The following is a 23,076-nucleotide window of genomic DNA, read 5'->3' as shown; positions in this document are numbered from 1 at the left end:
TGTATTGAAAAATCCTATTTTTTTCAAGCGGAACTTCGCTTTAAGGTCCTGGAGTGGCCTAGCCATTCTCCAGACCTTAATCCCATAGAAAATATATGTGGAGGGAGCTGAAGGTCTGAGTTACCAAACATCAGCCTTAAAACCTTAATGACTTTGAGAGGATTTGCAAAGAGGAGTGTGACAAAATCTCTCCTGAGATGTATGCAAACCTGGTGGCCAACTACAAGAAATGTCTGGCCTCTGTGATTGCCAACATAGGTTTTGCCACCAAGTACTAAGTCATGTTTTGCAAAGTCAAATGCTTATTTTACTCATCAAAATGCAAATCAGTTTATAACTTTTTTTAAATTGCATTTTTTTGGATATTTTTGTTGTTGTTCTGTCTCTCACTGTTAAAATAAACCTACTATTAAAATTATAGACTGATCATTTCTTTGTCAGTGGGCAAATGTACAAAATCAGCAGGGGATCAAATACTTTTTTCCCTCACTGTAGCCTTGTTTTTTACAGGTATTTATAAGCCTTTATAAGTCTCCCTGTGCTGCTAACATAGTCACTTTAATGTATGGGGCTGGGCAGAATGCGAGAAGGGAGCACGTTGGTGGGGGGGGTGTCTAAATGCTGGACTTGCGCTTACATAGTAGTCGCCACAAAGTACCTATTTTTTTGCAGTAATTGTTCTTACAACTGTGGAGGAGTTCCCTAAAGCTGGCCATAGACGATTCAAATCTCGACCAGTTCAGCAGGAAGCGGCTGAGATTCGAACCATGTATGGGCAGGTTGAAAGTACCCAAGTTGATCGATCACCTTGGGTACAAACAGCCTGCCAGATTTTACATGTTACAGCTGCTAGCAATAATCACTGTGTTCTCCCAGCAGGGATGGCTTACCCCACACACATCCCCCGCCGGGAGAACACTATGGCTCTGTGGGTGGGATTCCCCTGTCAACACCGTCTGTGTTGATGGGGGAATCAAGAAAATTTCTTTCCTGAAACTGTGGTCTGTCTATAGCCAGCCACCTCTTAAATATAAGGGGTAAACACCCCTCCCCATCACCTGATGCAGTGCTTAAAGCAGCTCTTCAGTCTTTTTGTCAACTTTCCATCTTTTAAATCTTCTGCCCTTGTTAATATAAATGATCAGCCCAATTACTTAAAATGAATACACATAATTATGAAAAAATGAAAATATCAAACAGTGACATGCTGGATGTCACAAAATAAACAGTGCAGAATGGTTAAACTGCAGTCCAAAGAGTTCTTCTAAATATCTATAAGACAGTCCTTCTAATTACATTTTAGTGCAAACAAACAGTGTTCCCGTGACTTCACACAATTGCTTAGGGCTCACAGAACTCTCACCTCTGTGAAATGGTGAATCAGCCTTATAGGTATCTATTTTGATGGCGAGCTTCAACTTCCAGGCTCCCGATTACCAGGTCTTGATGTGTCACTCAAGGTTCCGGGTACCATGTGAGAATAAAATAAATGCCTCCCATAGTGTAAATTGTTTAAACAACCAAAGATTTATTAAAAAAGCCAAATGGACTCTTACATAGATAACGCATTTAAAGTGCAACAACGGTTTGATAAAAAGAGCAGAGTAGTATATATAGCCCATATTGTATAAAAAAAGGTGAAGAAAGGTAATCAGGCGGCCCTATAGTAGTGGCTCCTATCTAAATACTCATAATGACCACCTGCTGATTATACAGAAATAAAAATAAATAAAAACATACCGTAAAAAAAAAAATATATATATATATATATATATATTTATTTATAGCTCTGTGGCCAAATACGGGCGGACTCACATGAATGTGCTGATGTCAGTAATGCATAAAAGGCCAAAAAAGGTAAGGGACCGAAAAAACTTATAGCCATAGTTAAGAATGAACAAACCTAATCAAATTACGAAAAAACAAATATATATATATATATATATATATATATATATATATATACGCAAACAAATGTGCATATAAAAAGCACCAAGTAGTGCAGAGGGCAAGTAAGCAATTTGCGTACTAAGAATGAGGTATCGAGGCATATCAATACCGATAGCTTAGGGATAAACAGTACACATATTAATAAAAGTTAATAATTACTCAAAAAACAATTAAGGTCGAATTCGACATTCAAGCCCTCAGGTGTAAGAGTACATAGGGTATGGATCCATTTGGATTCCTTCTGACTTATGCATCTGACCTTGTGTGCACCCCTCCATGGTTAATTATATTTTTCTATCCCCCAAAACTGTAAATGTGTGGGGTCTTTGTTGTGGACCTGCGCGAAATGTTTTGATACGTTGTGTTTAGGGAAGCACTTTATGATGTTTTGGACATGCTCCTTAATTCTAACAAATAACAGCACTGGATAGACTAAAAAATTGCAATATTAGTAAGTGAATATCAATATTAAATGTGACATATCATTAATTGTGACATATCATTAATAGTAAACAATGGTGATAAACCATTCCTTGAACCCCATTCGCGTGAATTTAAATGTGAAAACAACAACTTTATAAATGAACAATAGAAAAGTCCATCTGTGCAGGTAAGAAAAGTCCAAAGATGTAACTCAGATTCTTCTTAATGATTAATTGATTCCTCCACCACACCACTGTGTTAACACCAATACAATAATGTGCTTACCACAAGGCAAGCTTAGATAAGCCTGTAACCTTAACCCGGTCAGGGCCTTTAACCAATGGGGATGATTGAACGGCGATAATCCACTACACCATCTGGAAGGATCAGCTACAGAAAGAAACCCTCCGTGCGCACCTCCAAAGCACCGGAACAGTTTACCATCCAGGAATTCCCCAAAAGGAAAAAAAGTATCGACATAGCGTAATCCTGATATAGGTAATTTATTGTAAAAATAGGAAACACACTTACATTTAAAATGAAGACAAACAGCATGAATCGTATGAGCCGGCCGGCTACAGCGAACACCCGTCCTACAGACGGAACACACGGGACGTCAGCACGTCAGCTCCTCCCGACGCGCGTTTCGTCATACGATGTGTGACGTTATCAGTCCGTCAAAGTCCGACGTGATTCAGTCCGTCGAAAGTCCGGTCGTGTGTACACAGCATAAGAGAGCACCAACTCTTAGAGACATTATCGCAAAAAATGTTGTACAACCACCTCCAATTAGGGGATACACCTTTACAGGGAAAGGTTTTTTTTCCCTGCAAATATTGTTTTGCTTGTCAACACTCTAAGAAACCACAACGGAAACGAACAGATTTTGCAGCATCAGTACTGGACAATCTTACCCAATTAGAGATTTTATAAATTGCCATACTGAGGTTGTTGTATATGTTCTTCAATGTAGCTGTAATCTGCAATATGTGAGAAGGACTAAAAGAAGCCTTAAAATTAGAATTAAGGAGTAGGGATGAGCCGAACACCCCCCGGTTCGGTTCGCACCAGAACCCGCGAACGGACCGAAAGTTCGCACGAACGTTAGAACCCCATTGACGTCTATGGGACTCGAACGTTCGAAATCAAAAGTGCTCATTTTAAAGGCTAATTTGCATGGTATTGTCCTAAAAAGGGTTTGGGGACCCGGGTCCTACCCCAGGGGACATGTATCAATGCAAAAAAAACTTTTAAAAAGGGCCGTTTTTTCGGGAGCAGTGATTTTAATGATGCTTAAAGTAAAAAAAAAAAAGTGAAATATTCCTTTAAATATCGTACCTGGGGGGTGTCTATAGTATGCCTGTAAAGTGACGCGTGTTTCCCATGTTTAGAACAGTCCCTGCACCAAATGTCATTTTTAAAGGAAAAAATCTCATTTAAAACTGCTTGCGGGTTTAATGTCATGTCGGGTCATGGCAATATGGATGAAAATCAGTGAGACAAACGGCATGGGTACCCCCCAGTCCATTACCAGGCCCTTTGGGTCTTGTATGGATATTAAGGGGAACCCCGCACCCAAATTAAAATAAGGAAAGGTGTGGGGCCACCAGGCCCTATATACTCTGAACAGCAGTATACAGGCGGTGCAAACAAGACAGGGACTGTAGGTTTGTTGTTAAGTAGAATCTGTTTGTAATTTTGAACATTTTTAACGTGTTTAGCTCCAGCCAAAAAATCTTTTCTAAGCTTTTTGGAAAACATAGGGAAGGGTTATCACCCCTGTGACATTTGTTTTGCTGTCTTTCCTCCTCTTCAGAAGATTTCACCTCACTTTTTTGTCCCAATGAAAAATGTTTTTTGAAAATTTGGGTTTTTTTGTGGAACAAGGATTGGAAAGCATCAGTGGAAAGGAGAAATTGTTTTCCCATATTAACTCTTACAGGAGAGAATTTCCCTTCCTAGGGGTAGATTTCATCTCACTTCCTGTTGTCTCCTTCCGTTTGCAAGTGGGAGTCGTTTGTAAGTTAGATGTTTGAAAGTAGGGTCCTGCCCTATATACTCAGCAGAAATTTGGGCCTTAGGTGTTGCTGTGGCCACAACACTGTAAGCCCTCACAGGGCCCTGCTGTGAAATATTAGATCAAGAATTGTAATTACATGCCCCTGTTGAACAGGAGCTGAAAAATTAGGCCTTAGGCACTGGTGCTGGTGCCACAACACTGCAACCCCTCACAGACACTCTAGTTGGAACGCAGGAACGAGCCCTGCTGCAAAGTATTGCTTCAAAAATTGTAATTACACGCCCCTGTTAGACAGGGGCAGAAAAATTGGGCCTTAGGCACTGGTGCTGGTGCCACAACACTGCAACCCCTCACAGACACTCTAGTTGGAACGCAGGAACGAACCCTGCTGCAAAGTATTGCATCAAAAATTGTAATTACACGCCCCTGTTAGACAGGGGCAGAAAAATTGGGCCTTAGGCACTGGTGCTGGTGCCACAACACTGCAACCCCTCACAGACACTCTAGTTGGAATGCAGGAACGAGCCCTGCTGCAAAGTATTACATCAAAAATTGTAATTACACGCCCCTGTTAAACAGGGGCTGAAAAATTGTGCCTTAGGCACCGGTGGTGGCGCCCAGAACCAAAAATGTTCTTACAAGCTATCAGCGTGATGATTGAGGAGGAAGAGGATAATTACTCAGGGATAGTCACTCAGCATCAGCATAGGCAGTCTTTGAAGGGATCTGAGATTTCAAAAAAAATTATTCGGTTACATCAGCATCAGGTGCTTGGTAGCTGGTGGTGATCCAAGACTCATTCATTTTTATGAAGGTCAGCCGATCGACCGAGTCGGTGGACAGACGCACCCTGTGATCGGTTACCACGCCTCCAGCAGCACTGAATGTGCGTTCCGAAAGAACGCTGGATGCAGGACAGGCCAGTAGCTCAATTGCATACTGTGCAAGCTCTGGCCAGTGATCCATCCTCAAGACCCAGTAACCCAGAGGATTTTCGGTGGGAAAGGTGTCCAAGTCTGATCTTGCCCCTAGGTATTCCTGCACCATGTAAAACAGACGCTGGCGATGGTTGCTGGAACCGATCATACCTTGGGGCTGCGGACCAAAAAATTGTCTGAACGCATCGGTCAGACGGCCACCTTCTCCACCGCTCCTTCTTTGACTGACCGAAGCCTCAGCAACACGTTGTCCAGAAACAGGAGTTTGTAACCTCCCAGTCTCTGGGAACGCGTTGCACAGACCTTTCTGCAAGGCCTCCCGAAGATGTTTCATCCTCTGCTCCCTCTGCGATGGCAAGATAAGGTCCGCAACCTTACCCTTGTAACGTGGATCAAGGAGGGTTGCCAGCCAGTATTGGTCCTTCTCCTTGATACCACGAATACGAGGATCCTTACGCAGGCTTTGCAGGATCAGGGAGGCCATGCAGCGTAGGTTTGCTGAGGCATTCGGTCCGGAGTCCTCTGGGTCACTAAGAACGACATGGTCCGCAGCCACCTCCTCCCAGCCACGTACAAGTCCATGTGTTTCTTGGGACTGATCCCTTAAAGACTGCTGCTGATGCTGAGTGCCAGGCTCCACCTCCATACTGACACAATCTTCCTCCTCCTCCTCTTCCTCCTCGTCCTCTTCCTGTGTGATCGGCGGGCACGCAGGAACACTGTCTGGATAAAGGGGGCCTTGAGAGCTAAGGAAGTCCTCCTCTTCCTGCCTCTGTTCTGCCTCAAGTGCCCTGTCCATTATTCCACGCAGCGTGTGCTCCAACAGGTGGACAAGGGGGACAGTGTCACTGATGCATGCACTGTCACTGCTCACCATCCTCGTGGCCTCCTCGAATGGTGACAGGACAGTGCATGCATCCCTGATCATGGCCCACTGGCGTGGGGAAAAAAAACCAAGCTCCCCTGACCCTGTCCTGGTGCCATAGTCGCACAGGTACTCATTGATGGCCCTCTGCTGCGTGTGCAGCCACTGCAGCATGGCCAACGTTGAGTTCCACCTGGTGGGCATGTCACAGATTAGGCGGTTCTTGGGCAGGTTAAACTCCTTTTGGAGGTCCGTCAGCCGAGCACTGGCATTATATGACCGGCGGAAATGCACACAGACTTTCCTGGCCTGCCTCAGGACATCCTGTAAGCCCGGGTACCTGCCCAAGAACCGCTGCACCACCAAGTTAAGGACGTGAGCCAAACAGGGCACATGGGTCATTTGTCCCTGTCGGAGGGCAGAGAGGAGGTTGGTGCCATTGTCGCAAACCACCATTCCTGCCTTAAGTTGGCGTGGCGTCAACCACCTCTGAACCTGCCCCTGCAGAGCTGACAGAACCTCTGCCCCAGTGTGGCTCCTGTCCCCCAAGCACACCAGCTCAAGCACCGCATGGCATCTTTTGGCCTCCGTACTTGCGTAGCCCCTTGAACGCCTACGGAGCACCGCTGGTTCCGAGGAAGAGGCCATGGAGGAAGAAGAAGAGGAGGGGGTGGAGGAGAGAGGTGTGTCACAATCAGCATTTTGGAGGCGTGGTGGCGGAACAACCTCCAACACTACTGCACCTTGTCCTGCATCCTTCCCAGCTGCCAGCAGAGTCACCCAATGCGCCGTGAAACTTGGGTAACGTCCCTGTCCATGCCTGCTGGACCATGAGTCAGCGGTAATATGCACCTTACCGCTGACCGCCCTGTCCAGCGAGGCATGGACATTGCCTTCCACATGCCGGTAGAGAGCCGGAATCGCCTTCCGTGAGAAAAAGTGGCGTTTGGGTACCTGCCACTGAGGAACCGCACATTCCACAAACTCACGGAAGGGGGCAGAGTCTACCAACTGAAAAGGCAGCAGTTGAAGTGCTAGCAATTTTGCCAAGCTAGCATTCAACCGCTGGGCATGTGGATGGCTGGGAGCAAACTTCTTTCGGCGGTGCAGCAGCTGGGGCAGGGAAATTTGCCTGGTACAATCTGACGTCGGTGTACCAAAAGCAGATTGCCCACAAGTACTTGGCTGTGACACACCTAATTCTACACCTTCATTCCTCTCACTGCAGGTCTCAGAGAGGACTGAAGGTCTAGTGGGGTTGGAAATCTCAGCTGATGAGGAGCAAGGAGAGATCCTCTTTGTTCTTTGGTGTGGGTCTTTTAGATACGCTTGCCAACGAACTGCATGGCAGGTCAACATATGTCTGGTCAAGCATGTGGTACCCAAGCGGGAGATGTTTTGGCCACGCGAGATACGCTTGAGACATATGTTGCAAATAGCAGCGGTGCGATCTGATGTACTCGTCTCAAAAAAGGCCCACACCAAAGAACTTTTTGAATAACGCGCAGAGACTGCAGCGCCCTGCACATGTGGAGCTTTGGGGTGTGATGCAGTCAATGTGCTGCCCTTAGGCTGGCCCCTGGAGGGCATCCTGCCTCGTTGGTGATGTGCCGCCGCCTCCTCCTCCTCCTCCTCCTCCTCCTCTCTCCTATCAGGCACCCACGTTGAGTCAGTGACCTCATCATCCCCTCCCTCCTCATCACTGGAGCAAACCTGGCAGTATGCTGCAGCAGGGGGAGCATGACTGCCAGATTGCTGTCCTTCTTGGGCACCCCCTCTGTCCGTGCTCATGTTACTGCCTTCATCGAGCTCAGTATCGTCATCAGAGCCTTCCAAACGCTGGGCATCCTCCTGGAGCATGTACCCAACACTGTGGTCAAACAGTTCGAGGGAATCCTCATGAGGACATGGTGGAGCTAGGGAAGGAGTCACTGATGACATTGAGCTGAGGGAAGAGGCCGCTGCTTTGCCAGACAAAGCACCCTGGGCATGGGTGAGAGAGGATGAGGAGGATGAGGACGGCTTGGTCATCCACTCGACCAAGTCTTCCGCATGTTGCGGCTCAACACGGCCAGCTGCCGAAAAAAAGGCCAAGCGTGTCCCATGGCCACGTGCTGATGAGGATGCACCGTCTCCACGACCAGCACTAGACACAGAGCCTGCTTGCCCTCTCTTATTGGCTTGTGACTGTCTGCCTCTCCTTCTTGGCCTTCCAGACATACTAATGGCCTGTAGCTGCACTAAGCTGGGATAGAACACCTGTAATTTTTTCTTCAGGTAGCTTTATATACTGTAACCAGACAAGCCTGCCTGTCAGTAGGAAGATAACAGGAACGGATCTAGCTGAACACTGTGAGCAGGACGCACTGTACTAAATGTAAATAGTCTAGCTGCCTGACCGTGGTACTAATAGGATCAAATAGAACACCTGTAATTTTCTTCAGGTAGCTTTATATACTGTAACCAGACAAGCCTGCCTGTCAGTAGAAGATAACAGGAACGGATCTAGCTGTACACTGTGAGCAGGACGCACTGTACTAAATGTAAATAGTCTAGCTGCCTGACCGTGGTACTAATAGGATCAAATAGAACACCTGTAATTTTCTTCAGGTAGCTTTATATACTGTAACCAGACAAGCCTGCCTGTCAGTAGGAAGATAACAGGAACGGATCTAGCTGAACACTGTGAGCAGGACGCACTGTACTAAATGTAAATAGTCTAGCTGCCTGACCGTGGTACTAATAGGATCAAATAGAACACCTGTAATTTTCTTCAGGTAGCTTTATATACTGTAACCAGACAAGCCTGCCTGTCAGTAGGAAGATAACAGGAACGGATCTAGCTGAACACTGTGAGCAGGACGCACTGCACTAAATGTAAATAGTCTAGAAGATAACAGGAACGGATCTAGCTGAACACTGTGAGCAGGACGCACTTCACTAAATGTAAATAGTCTAGAAGATAACAGGAACGGATCTAGCTGAACACTGTGAGCAGGACGCACTGCACTAAATGTAAATAGCAGGAACGGCTCTAGCTGAACACTGTGAGCAGGACGCACTGCACTAAATGTAAATAGCAGGAACGGATCTAGCTGAACACTGTGAGCAGGACGCACTGCACTAAATGTAAATAGTCTAGAAGATAACAGGAACGGATCTAGCTGAACACTGTGAGCAGGACGCACTGCACTAAATGTAAATAGCAGGAACGGCTCTAGCTGAACACTGTGAGCAGGACGCACTGCACTAAATGTAAATAGCAGGAACGGATCTAGCTGAACACTGTGAGCAGGACGCACTGCACTAAATGTAAATAGCAGGAACGGATCTAGCTGAACACTGTGAGCAGGACGCACTGCACTAAATGTAAATAACAGGAACGGATCTAGCTGAACACTGTGAGCAGGACGCACTGCACTAAATGTAAATAGCAGGAACGGATCTAGCTGAACACTGTGAGCAGGACGCACTGCACTAAATGTAAATAGCAGGAACGGATCTAGCTGAACACTGTGAGCAGGACGCACTGCACTAAATGTAAATAGCAGGAACGGATCTAGCTGAACACTGTGAGCAGGACGCACTGCATTAAATGTAAATAGTCTAGATAGAAAATAACAGGAACGGATCTAGCTAAACTGAATACAGTGTATATATATATATATGCAACACCTGGGATGCATATATATATACACAATATACTGTAAGTGCAGCTAACTGACTGACTGTTCTGCCTAATCTATCTAACTCAAATCAAATGACACTGTCTCTCTCTCTCTCTCTATCTCTCAGCACACCGGAACACACACTACACAGGGCCGCCGTGCAGGCGGCCTTATATAGTGTGGGGTGTGTACTAAATCCCCTGAGCCATAATTGGCGAAAGCCACCCTGGCTTTGGCCAATTACAGCTCTCTCTACTGACGGCGCTGTGATTGGCCAAGCATGCGGGTCATAGTGCATGCTTGGCCAATCATCAGCCAGCAATGCACTGCGATGCCGCAGTGAATTATGGGCCGTGACGCGCCACACGAATTTAGCGCGAACGGCCCATATCGTTCGCAATTCGGCGAACGGGCGAACAGCCAATGTTCGAGTCGAACATGGGTTCGACTCGAACACGAAGCTCATCCCTATTAAGGAGCATGTCCAAAACATCATGAAGGGCTTACCTAAACACAACGTATCAAGACATTTTGCGCAGGTCCACAACAAAGACCCCACACATTTACAGTTTTGGGGGATAGAAAAATATAATAAACCATGGAGGGGGGCACACAAGGTCAGATCCATAAGTCAGAAGGTATCCAAATGGATCCATACCCTACATACTCTTATGCCGCGTACACACGGTCGGACTTCTCTACCGGACGGGTCCAACAGACTTTCAAGCGTACTTTCGACGGACTTTTGACGGACTTACGACGGGCTTTCTAACGAATGGACTTGCCTACACACGATCACACCAAAGTCTGGATTCGTACGTGATGACGTACACCGGACTAAAATAAGGAAGTTGATAGCCAGTAGCCATTAGCTGCCCTAGCGTCGGTTTTTGTCCGTCGGATTAGCATACAGACGAGCGGATTTCTGGGTCCGGCGGAGTTACGACGTAAAGATTTGAAGCAAGTTCCAAATGTAAAGTCCGTCAGATTTGCGACGGGAAAAGTCCACTGAAGGTCCGGTGAAGCCCACACACAATCAGATTGTCCGCTGGATTTGGTCCGTCAGACCAGTCCGGTCGAAAAGTCCGACCGTGTGTACGCGGCATAACACCTGAGGGCTTGAATGTCAAATTCAACCTTAATTGTTTTTTGAGTAATTGTTAACTTTTATTTATATGTTTACTGTTTATCCCTAAGCTATCTATATTGATATGCCTTGATACCTCATTCCTGGTACGGAAATTGCTTACTTGCTCTCTGCACTACTTGCTGCTTTTATATGCACATTTGTTTGTGTATATATATTTGTTTTTTTCGTAATTTGATTAGGTTTGTTTATTCTTAACTATGGCTATAAGTTTTTTCGGTCCCTTACCTTTTTTGGCCTTTTATGTCTGCCCATATTTGGCCTGGGCCATATATACAGTATATATATATTTTTTTATGGTATGGGTATGTTTTTATTCATTTTTCTTTTTATTTCTGTATAATCAGCAGGTTGTCATTACGAGTATTTAGATAGGAGCATTTTAAGAAATTATGCTGATCATTTATATTTACATTTATTTATGTGCACTGTGTCCACTATAGGTCTAGCAGAAGTTTCGTTTATCACTTTTTTGTCTTATTCACTTGGTAGCGCGAGGGACCACACACTTCATTTCTGCCCTTGTTGTTTTAACTTTGGATAGTAAAACATTTTTTTCTGCCAGTAAATACCTTATACAGCCCACTTACTGTGTCTTGTCTGGTCATTAGCCCTAGGCTTATGACATCATGCACAGCTCTCTCTCTCACTCTGGTGAGGGTTTGCCAGGAAGGGAGGGGGGATGAGTCATAAGAAGGCCAATAAGAGCTGCAGGGCTGCAGAGCTGGAGGTGTGCCTGTGTGTGTGTGTAAATCCAGGAAGTGAACAGGCAGCAGCTTCAGCTGCCCACAGTTGAAATGGCTGCACCCAGACTTAGTGGAGGGAGATTTCTGCAGCATATTTGGCAAGTACAGAATCACAGTATATATAAAATAATATGCAAAGTGGTTGGAGGGAAGTTTCAGATGGCAAAGATGTTTTTTATTACAAATTATATGAGCAGACTGCAGTTCCTCTTTAATGCCTAAATCTGAGCTCGTAGAAGAAAGGGTGGGGCATTGGATAATGTAATGCAGTAGGTTTTGTCCGTCAGGTCTCAAGCAATGTAAAGGTAATGATTATCTTTGGTCAGCTCTTCTAGGAGTGGTGACTGAAGGTCAGCTCTTTGCTTGAACAGGGACTGGGTGTACCAGGAAGAAAGTGCCAAAACCTGAACATAGAAAGTGATGATTTCATTTTATTCCGACTCTTGTATCATAAAAAAATACAACGGTTCCCAGGGCCCCCCTTCTCATCAGGCTTGGTAATGTTGAATGAAGTGTGTACTGGACTGAGTGTTGATTAGTATGATTGTTCCAGATACCAGCTAAGTAAGCCTTAAAGTGGAAGTTCAGGCAAAACCTAGGTAACGCTAAACCTGCTCTCTGCCACATTCTAAACCTAATCTATCTAACCCTGTAAAGCAAAAATCGCTGTACTTACCTAGTCTGCAGCTAATTTGGTCCGGTCCCAGCATCAGCTGTCAACGGCGGCTTCAATGTGAAGGTGGGTGCAGGAGAGCCAGCCGACAACAGAAGCCCCATAGTAAGTCTATGGGTGATGTCACTTCCCTGCCATTTCACAGCCGTTGTCAGTCCTCTCCTACACACAACTTCCGCCACTAGAAACCGGATCGGCTGCACGATAGGCAAGTACAGCGATTTTTGCTTTACAGGGTTAGATAGATTAGGTTTAGAATGCGGAAGAGAGCAGGTTTAGAGTTAGTTAGTTTTTGCCTGATCTTACACTTTAACCCCTTCTCAACCAGCCGCCGCATGTATACTGCGGTAGGTTGGCACTGCTGCGCGAGCCATTGTAGCTGTACGTCGGCTCTTTAAGACGCTGTAGCAGGCGCGCGCATGCGCCCGCAGTGTGTCCCCAGAGCCAATGCGCGTGCCTGGCCGGCGCTATGACCGCCGGGCACCCGCTATCTCTCGTGACAGAGCAAGAACTGGGATCTGTGTATGTAAACACACAAATCCCAGTTCTGTCAGAGGAGACAGATCGTGTGTTCCTACTAAGTAGGAACAACGATCTGTCTCCTCCTCTAGTCAGCCACACTCCCCCCACAGTTAGAAACACACATAGGGAACACAGTTAACCCCTTGATCGCCCCCTAGTGTTAACCGCTTCCCTACCAGTGACATTTATACAGTAATCAGTGGCTATTTTTAGCTCTGATTGCTGTATAAATGTCACTGGTCCTAAAAAAGTGCCAAAAGTGTCCGATCTGTCCGTCACAATGTTGCAGTCCCAGTAAATCGCAGATCACTGCCATTACCAGTAAAAAAAAAAATAATAATAAAAATGCCATAAATGTATTCCCTATTTTGTAGACACTATAACTTTTGCGCAAACCAATCAATATACACTTATTGCGGGGTTTTTTTACCAAAAAATATGTAGAAGAATACATATCGGCCTAAAAAGATGAAGACATTTTGTTTTGTTTTTTTAAAAATTGGGATATTTATAGCAAAAAGTACAAAATATTGTTTTTTTTTTTTCAAAATTGTCGCTCTTCTTTTTGGTTATAGCGCAAAAAATAAAAAAAAGCAGAGATGATCAACTACCACCAAAAGAAAGCTCTATTTGTGGGGAAAAAAGGATATAAATTTTGTTTGGATACAACGTCGCACGACCGCGCAATTGTCAAAGCTCAAAAATGCTGTAGAACGATGCATAAAAAAGTGGCAAAATCACGCGCAAAGCGCTGGAAAAACGCTCAAAGACGATACGCTCAGGCGTGAATGAAGCCTAATGCCGCATACGCACGATCAGGATTTTGATCAGAAAAAGATATGATGGCTTTTCTGATGGGATTCCGCTCAAGTTTGCCTTGCATACACATGGTCACGCAAAAGTTCGCTGAAATTACGACCGTCAAGAACGTGGTGATGTACAACACTACGACGAGCTGAGAAAATTACGTTTACGAGCATGCGTAGGAATTTTGCGCGTTGGAATTGCCACAGACGATCACATTTTCGGATAGGAACTTTTCCCGACCGAAAAATTGAGATCATGCTCTCAATCTTTTGTTGGCTGGAATTTGGCCAGCAAAAAACCGATGGAGCATACACACGGTTGCATTTTCCGATGAACTTTTGCGGGCCGAAATTCTGATCGTGTGTACGCGGAATTACATTCCTACAGAAGACATAATTCTTTTCACAAGCTAATTTATAAAGCTTTGGTGTGGCCTCACCATGGTCATACTGCTGTTTCATTGGAAAAAAAAACTTCTGGCAAATTTTTTAAATCACAGCGTGTTTAACAACTGTGCTATCCACCTTGCTTGCTTTGGGGCTTTAAAGCTAATTCTGGGAGTAGAAAGAATCAGTAATATGCAACTGGGCTGTCATATTATCCACACCACAGGCAGTGCTTTATGAATGAAATGTATAATGCAGGCACAGTATGGAGTATATACTGTGGTATTTTTAATAAACTGACCCAGAGCAAGTGTAAAAACCTCTGTTTAGCCCTACTGTATCTATTATAAGACACTGCTAAGTCATTGTGTCGTACTATACCCTGTACTTTTATTGGAAGCATGTAATAAAATAATATAGAGGCTGTCATTGTTAATATCTCATTCTAAAATGCTAGTTGTCTGGCTGTCATTGCAGTCCAATATCTTTAATACTTTTTTAGTCACTGACCCAGAACAAGCATGGAAATGAGAAAGTCGGTGAAGGCAGAATTCCTGGTCTGCATATTTGTACAGCATCAGTGGCTTAGAATGTATTAACACTAATGGATCAACACAACAGCCAACCAGCACCATTTTTAGAAGACTGTTGCTATTGTTTATATATACATAAAAATATGTTTCAAATATGCCGTTTATGTGTCCATAGCACATAGCTCATTCCATCCAGCTTAGAGGTGCCTCCAGGAAGCACATCATGTACATCGAAGGAGGAGATTTACTGGATGTCTCTACAGAGTCACTCTGCACCATCCCAGCAATAGAAGGAGGTAAGATTTTTCTGCAAAACATTTATAAACCGGACTTCAACAGACAATGAATGTGGTGTTGGTCACTTGAGTCTCATCAGTATGAGAATATTTCCCGGCCAATGGCTGTTCTTGTGGATTGCTAACTCACTCTTCAACACACTCTGCAGTTCTGAAATATCAATTCCACTGATCTTATGGCCTGCCCACCCCTTCCCATATTGTAAAGGCCAGTCCTCTTTTTTTTTTTTTCAGCATGTTGCTATGAAGACAGGAGGGCTTCTCATTGTGATACAGAGAAATTTTATATGTTGCTTGAAGCAACAGCCCCACTTGTCTATTCTCCTAGATTTTATGAATCAGCTCCACTATGAATGCTTGACAATAGATCCTTATCCTTTACATCGTTGTTCCTTCACTTTATATTGTTCACAGTAAATGGCATCAAAGATATTAAAGACCTATAAAGGCAGGTATCAAAATGTGGCACACAGAATATGCTGCTGACACCTACTAAGTACTCCTTGTACTGGCACTTGTCTGGCACTTGTGACAGAAAGGCCGCATTTTTAGACATTTTAGGGGTTTTTTTTATATATGCAGGCCATTGTTTTTAATGGGGCTGTACACACAGGCACATAAACTCGTGCTGCATATAGTAAAAGAAAGATTAAAAAAATCCTATGCACATGTACGTGTGTACGATACAACCCAAGAAAACCTAAAATAATTGTTAATGCGTATGTACACCTCTCCACAAAACTTACTATACAGCTCGTCCTTACACAGGGAATATATGCCAGACATCTGACGTTCATACATCAGTACTGTGTATAAATGCCCAAAGTCTGAATTGAGCTGACACCACCCAATAAGTGCAAGCACTCAAAGTTGTGTTCTCCTTATGTTCTGCTTCTCCAAACTACAGCACATGTGCCATATCTAGCCTGCTACAGGATATACCCAGCCTGTAGCTAGGGTTACCACCTGCCCCGTATAACACAAGATCATCCCTTATCTGAAGCTAACAATCTGTGTCCTATTTTAATTGCATATGGGAAGCAGTTTGTCTTGTATATTTACATTTGCACCACCTCCTGCTGCCTTCTTGAGTCCCCCACCAATGGGTGCTACCACTGCGACATGGTGTCACAGCCTGTCTCACAGTTACTTAAGCAGGGTGCACTGTCCATCACTGTGACACAGCTACTCTGCACCATACGCTCTGTCTGCAGCAGGGAATGCCCCTAGGATCATGTGATCTGAAAGTGGAATCTCGGTTATGGTGGCTGCTCTAGTGGCATGGTCTGTAGATTAAAGAAGCCTTAGTGAGTCAGTCTCTGCACTGCATCTGAGCAGCGATTTGCTTGTTTATCTTTTGCTGCATGGGGCAGTGGTAGGAGGCTGCTAGCAGCATGTGCATTCTTCACTCAGACTGGTTACAAAATGTTGGAGTGGAGAGCATGCATATTGTAAAATAAACATGTGACACTCATACTAAGTTTGGAGATTCCCACACTACAAACATGGTAAAACAAATGCAGACTGTTGAAGTTAAGTTAATTTCAGTTATAACAATTTGGGGCAGCTGTAAAGGCTTTTCAGTTTTCTGTACACAGATAAACCTCTCAAATTGGAGACTTATGGGTAATGCCATGTTTTAGATGGCAACACTATATGTCAATGCCCCAACATTTGGAAGTTCAAAGGAGAAGTAGGGCCAAAGCTCTTTTGGGATCACAGGCATGCCAATTGTTCTGTAATCTTGACTCATACCCATGTAAGCTTTGACCCGTATTTGGCCAACAGGGGGCTACTGTTGGAATACTGGTGAGGGGACGCACTGGACACATTTGCTGCTATTGTGCTATATGCTGGGTTTCCAGTGCGCCCCTGTGCTTTTAAAGAGGGGTGGGCTCCCTCCAGGCTCACCTGCCCTCTGCCTATCCATTATAATGCATGTGCTTCTACTATGGAGGTTCTAAAAATTTAGAGTTAGGACTGCAGATAATCCCGGGGTGCTGTGAAGTGGCTCTGCAGCTTACACTTGTGTTCACAAATGTGTGCAAACTAAACCCCCTTTTTTTTAACGCATACTGTTTGACAGGATTGACAGAAAATTTGGTTTGTTACATGCTGGTCGGTAAGTTGAGCTGGGAATTTTCTTTGGTTTTGTTTGATCTCGAGAGATCCCAACTTTAATGTTAGGATCCACCCAGATGCTTGGACCAGCAGCTGGCTCAGCCTCTCAGCAAGCGCCCACCCCCTCCACAGTCACAGCCCAGCACTCCAGTGAGCGCTGGAAGGGCAAAGCAGAGAGCACCAGCTCTCTGCTTACTGAAGGCCAAGAACTGAGCAGTCAGCTCAGTTTTTGGTGTAAAGGCAGCGGGGACAGATGTAACATTGGATCGATGCTGCATCCACCTGGGTGAGTTTAATTTTTTTTTTTTTTTTCAATCCAGAACCTCACTTTTAATGCAATTATGCAACCTTTGGTTAACCACATCATAGACTCATGTGCAATACTTTTGTTTTTCTCATTAGCATGGGTCAGCATGTAAAGCAGCAGAGAAGTGCCATATTATATATTCTTGTAAAGTCGCTTGCTCTCTGAAAGTGGAAAACATCTTTTAAAGATATCCTGTTGTCAGACCCTTCGTTTTTAACAACAATCTTCCCATAAGATTATATGCATTTTATGTGTTAATTGAAAGTACGGTAATCTAGACACAGACACAGTATTGTAAAACACTCTTGTGAAATTCAATATTAAACAGGCTAACTTCCTTATGCACAAAACAAAGACAAACAAAATCCAAACCATGACATCTGGATGACTTTGTTTGACTAGAGAAACTTCTTTTTGCCTCTTAGTTCCACCTATTATAGTATGCTGAACCCTATAATTAGAGAACATACAATACTAATCCTTCAGGGTAAACAGGGAGGGGTGTTGCCATCCATTACTAAAATAACATTTGATCCCGTTCAAGACAAACATTATGATTATAATTTACCTAAGATCCCACTGTTTATCTTCACAAAATATAATACCATATACTGTAAGTAACATACTGTCTACATACATATTAAAATGAGAGGGCCATAAACACAGGGTAAGTCATAGCCTTTTATTGGAAAAAAAATGTAATGACAGTCAAAGCAGAGTCTGTTCAGATTTAGTAGATTACCTAAAGATATTTAGAATAAAGTGGAATAATTGTGAGTTAAAAATTCTAACTCATGACTTTGTACAATAACATTGAAAAGGAAATATATTATTTAGTAAATATCATTTCACGTTTCATTACTGTTAATATAAAAGTAGGTAAGCTAATTTGAAAAGGTGCAAAAGTTTCAGAACTTGCTTCCAAGATCTGGAAACTGCAATCCAATAGCCACAATCACCGGCTGCAGAGCAGCCCTTGCCAAGGCAAAAGATGTTTTGAACAAAAGCATTCCAGATGTTTGTCAGAAGCATTTTTGCAAACTGCAATGTCATCCACTGGATAAGTAAGATTATTGTTGCGATAACAAACTGCTGCACCAACCAAGGGCATATGCCACTTCTTACTGAAATCTTCCTTTATTGAGTATTGCTGAGTGAATTTCTTCATTTCTTGGTACGTGCCTTTGTACAGGATATCACGCAGATTGTCCCTCTTGTCAGGCAACCTTTGACTCCGTGGGATCTCAATTTGCTACTCCAAAAGCATCAATTTGAACCCCTTTGAGACCTTCCTTTGGTCCCTTTGACCAGGAAAGTTGTGTTTCTGATAGCTATCAACTCTGTTTATAGGGTTTCAGAACGGAAGGCCCTTTCATGTAAAGAGATATTTCTGGTGCTCCACCAGGACAAGGTGGTGCTTCCACCTCAACCAACTTTTTTGCCTTAGCTTGTCTCAGCTTTTCATTTCAATCAAAATATAGTCTTTCCTACCTTTTGTCTTAGGCCTCAGTCGCTGAGTGACAAGGCTCTCCACACTTTGGATGTGGTCTGGGCTGTTCGAATTTACCTAAAGTAGACTGCAGCGGTTAGGAAATTGGGTTCCCTCTTCATGCTTTTCAAGGGCCCTAAGAAAGGTCACGCAAGCTTCTAAGTCTACTATTTGTCATTGGATTTGTCAGCTTATTGCTGTAAATTATGGTCTGAAAGGAAGGCCTCTTGCTTTGCCATTGGAAGCTTATTCTACCAGAAGTGTAGGTGCTTCTTGGGCTTTTCATCACCAAAGTTTGGTTGCATAAGTTTGCATGACCACTACCTGGTCTTCGGTTAACACTTTTACAAGGTTCTACCAGCTAGATGTTAGAGCCACTGAGGACACAATCTTTGTTTTCTAGGCCACTGTATGAGATTTTTCCTGTTTCTGGTTTGTTTTCTTTGGTGTTGCCCTTACATCATTTAAGTGCTTTGGGATGTCCCCTATAGTAAGCATTAAGCTGCTGTGTGTCCTGTGATGTACGATAAAGAAAATTGGGATTTAGATTTGCCTGTAAAATCCATTTCTTGGAGTATATCAGGGGACACAGAGATGCCTCCCCTCGTTGTTTTTTGGATTATGACTTGCTACAAAACTGAAGCCTTTCTGGAAGGGGAGGGGTTATGCCTGAGAGAGGACTTCCAGTCTTTTTCTTGCCAGTGTCCATTCAACTGTAGGCGGCGCATTACCTTGATAGTAAAGATTACTAAGCTTTACTGTGTCCCGTAATGTACCCCATGAAATGGACAAGTCAAAAATCCAATGTTTACAGGTAAATCCAATTTTTACAGTGTGCCCTAATAGTTCACAGTTCCTAATATAAATAAATATATATATATATATATCTATATATATATCTATATATATCTATATATAGATCTATATATAGATATATATAGATATATATATAGATATATATATATATGTATATATAGTGGTGGTAGCGTGGTACCCCACCAGTGTATGAATACAGGATTTTCAACCAGGCAGGTTGAGGGGCTCCAGTGTATTTGTTTGCTTGGGAGGAAACTGGCTTTTCAGTTTCCTCATTATTTACTAAAGGCCACTTTGGGACCTGGAGCCTGGGTATTTCTTAGAGATCAGGGTGGGATGAAATCCCTAGTCCTGAGTCCGGTTTTTTGAGACTCACCAGCACACTGATTGTTCAGGTGTGTGTGTGCCTGATAGAGTCAGGCCCAGGGTTCTGGGCTCCACCCTCCTCAGGAGACCAGAGAGTGCAGGTGTGCACTGGAGAAGCCAGAGAGTGCAGGAGTGCACAGTGAAAGCCAGAGACCCAAGTCTGAGGATCAGAGCAGTGAGGGGCTATCTATATGGACGGTGTTGGCAAAGGAATAGTCTGAAGGAGACAGATGAGAGCCTGAAGTGAAAGGCCTGAGCAGCAAGTTACCGCGCCCAAGGCTGAACGAGCCTTAAGAGCCAGGTGGATTGGCATTTTTCATTTGTTGTTATTTTTGGGAGAAGAACCTCTGTGTGGGCAACCAAATGAATGTATGAACTTTCCTTTTTGTTTACTTTCAATAAAAGTGGGCTGCCACACCCTTAAACTAAAGTTCCTGTTGGCTGGGAACTCACTGAAAACGCATCTACCACTGAGCTAGACATCCCCCAATGTCACAATACATATTACACTGTGCAAAAGTTTTAGGCAGGTGTGAAAAAATACTATAAATTAAGAATGCTTTGAGGAATAGAAGTGTTAATAGTTTATTTTTAGCATTTAACAAAATGGAAAGTAAATTACCAGAAGAGAAATCCACATTAAATCAATATTTGGCATTACCACCCTTTGCCTTCAAAACAGCAACAATTCTTCTAGGTACACCTTTTGAAGGAACTCGGCTGGTAGGTTGTTCCAGACATCTTGGAGAACTAACCACAGATCTTCTGTGGATGTAGACTGCCTCAAATCCTTCTGTCTCTTCATGTTATCCCAGACAGACTCAATAATGTTGAGATCAGGGCTCTGTGGGGGCGAAACCATCACTTCCAGGCACTTCTTTACGCTGAAGATAGTTCTTAATGACATTGGCTGTATGTTTGGGGTCGTTGGCCTGCTGCAGATTAAATTTGGGGCCAATCACATGCCTCCCTGATGGTATGGCATGATGGATAATTATCTGCCTGTATTTCTCAGTATTTGAGGACACCAATGACCCTGACCAAATCTCCAACTTCACTTGCAGAAATGCAGCCCCAAACTTGCAGGAAACTTCACCATGATTCACTGTTCCCTGCAGACATTCATTATTGTACTGCTTTCCAGCCCTTTGGCAAATAAACTGGCTCCTGTTAAGGCCAAATATTTCATGTTTTGACTCATCGGTCCAGAGCATCTGCTGCCATTTTTCTGCACCCCAGTTTTGTTTCCATAGAGGTAAGGCTTTTTGGCCATAATTCTCCCATGAAGACTACTTCTGGTAAGCCTTCTCTGGACAGTATATGGGTGTAACTGGATCTCACTGGTTTCCACCATTTCTGTGCTGATGGCACTGCTGGACATCTTCCGATGTCAAAGGGAAGTAAGCATGATGTGTCTTTCATCTGCTGCATTAGGTTACTTGGCCACACTTCTGAGGGAGGAGCCTAATAATGGCGCATGCTCTCAGCTAGAGTTTGCAGAGGAGAACTGGGTCTCATTCCCTGCTAAATGATCCGATTATGATCCAACCATGACTGCCTGAAATTGCCCGAACTGTCAGACAGAAAGGAGAGCGAGCAGACAGAGAACAACAGACATCTTCCCCAGGACGTCTCCCCCTCCCCCTGTATAACTGCCCTGCTGGACAGCGGAGCGGGTAGGACGGTGTGGAGAGATTTTCCCTGGAGATGATATAAACCCACTGTGACCTGAGATTACCCCAGGGGACCACGCTCCGGGGTCGGACTAAGCAGCAGAGGAAAACGGCGACTATGAGCGGTCTGCACTCACCCCCCATCTCCCCCGTCTCTTCCTACACTCACCTGGATCTAACAGGCTGTAAGGTGCAGCAAAGTTGAAGAAACACATGCCTGGGAAAAGCAGCGGTGCTGTGAGTACAGCATAGAATTGTTTATAGATAGACTAAGCTGTAAAATATTCCTGTGCTAACTACGTGCACAAGAATTGTTATTTTCAACATAAACATCACATTGCAATAACATTACACCAATTAAGAATAGTTGTACTACAGAGGTTGGACTATAAGTATCCCTAATGGGGTAAAAACAGCACTTTATTTGCCTACGATAAACTATTAAGCGAGGGGGAGAGAGGTGTAGGGGGAGAAGGACTGGAGGGGACTGAGACAGAAGGAGAGAAGAGAAGAGGAGAAACTCACCATTTCTCCACTAGCCCTCTAACGTAATTAGATGAAGATTATATATATATGAACTGAGTACATGAGTAACGGACTTTAATAAGAACAAAGGGGTTAGAGAAGAATATTAACCCACCGATAACAATAAGGGGAAAGGCGGCCAGGGGGGTGCAACTCCTAAATCACCCTGCCTAAGCTTGACCACCAGCCCAGGTCCAATGAACAAGTATGTCACACAAGTGGGAAATGCTGAGAAGCATCAGATGGAAAAACAACAAATTACTAAAAGCAGCCAGATTGAGAACAAGGAGAAGGAAAAGAAAAAACTGCAAAATAGAACAACATACGAGAGCGATACGCTATCAGAGTCTAGAATTGAACAAGAAACAGATATAGAACCTGACCCAAGAGGTGAACAGCTGCAGCAAGATAACCTCTCCTTTCCGACTAAAAGTGAAATCGCATCCATGTTCGATGCCTTGGAAAAATCTCTGAAAATTGAAATGGAAAGAATCCATAGAAATCTCGGCCATATACTAGAATGAGTGGAAGAAGTGGAAAAAGCAACCGAAAGTAACAGTACCAATATGGGGAAGTTAGAAGCAGAAATTAAATCCTTGAAAAAAGTAAAACAAAAACAAGCATATAAAATAAAAGATCAAGAAAATAGAGACAGAAGAAAAAATATAAGGATACGAGGTGTACCAGAGACCTCTCATCAAGAAGATCTAACAAATTATAAAAAAGATTTGTAACCCGCTGATGGACAAAGAAATAACAAATCCAATAAGTATCGAGAGATCTCATGGATAAAAAAGCCAAAAGA

General features: G+C 43.8%; 1 protein-coding gene across 1 annotated transcript in view; it reads left to right on the top strand.

Annotated features, from left to right (window-relative positions):
- The window catches only part of CFAP74 (cilia and flagella associated protein 74), a gene marked incomplete in the record, with an annotated part of 325,669 nt that overhangs the window by 280,299 nt on the left and 22,294 nt on the right, over positions 1 to 23,076 (top strand). Inside the window, 1 exon segment of the mRNA XM_073602977.1 lies at positions 14,854 to 14,974. Within this exon segment, the coding sequence (XP_073459078.1) occupies positions 14,854 to 14,974 (121 nt within the window).

The sequence above is a fragment of the Aquarana catesbeiana genome, linkage group LG10, assembly GCF_042186555.1.
Source record: "Aquarana catesbeiana isolate 2022-GZ linkage group LG10, ASM4218655v1, whole genome shotgun sequence".
NCBI lineage: Eukaryota > Metazoa > Chordata > Amphibia > Anura > Ranidae > Aquarana > Aquarana catesbeiana.
The sequence above is the reverse complement of the archived record's forward strand: the minus strand, read 5'-3'. Positions and strand labels throughout refer to the sequence as shown.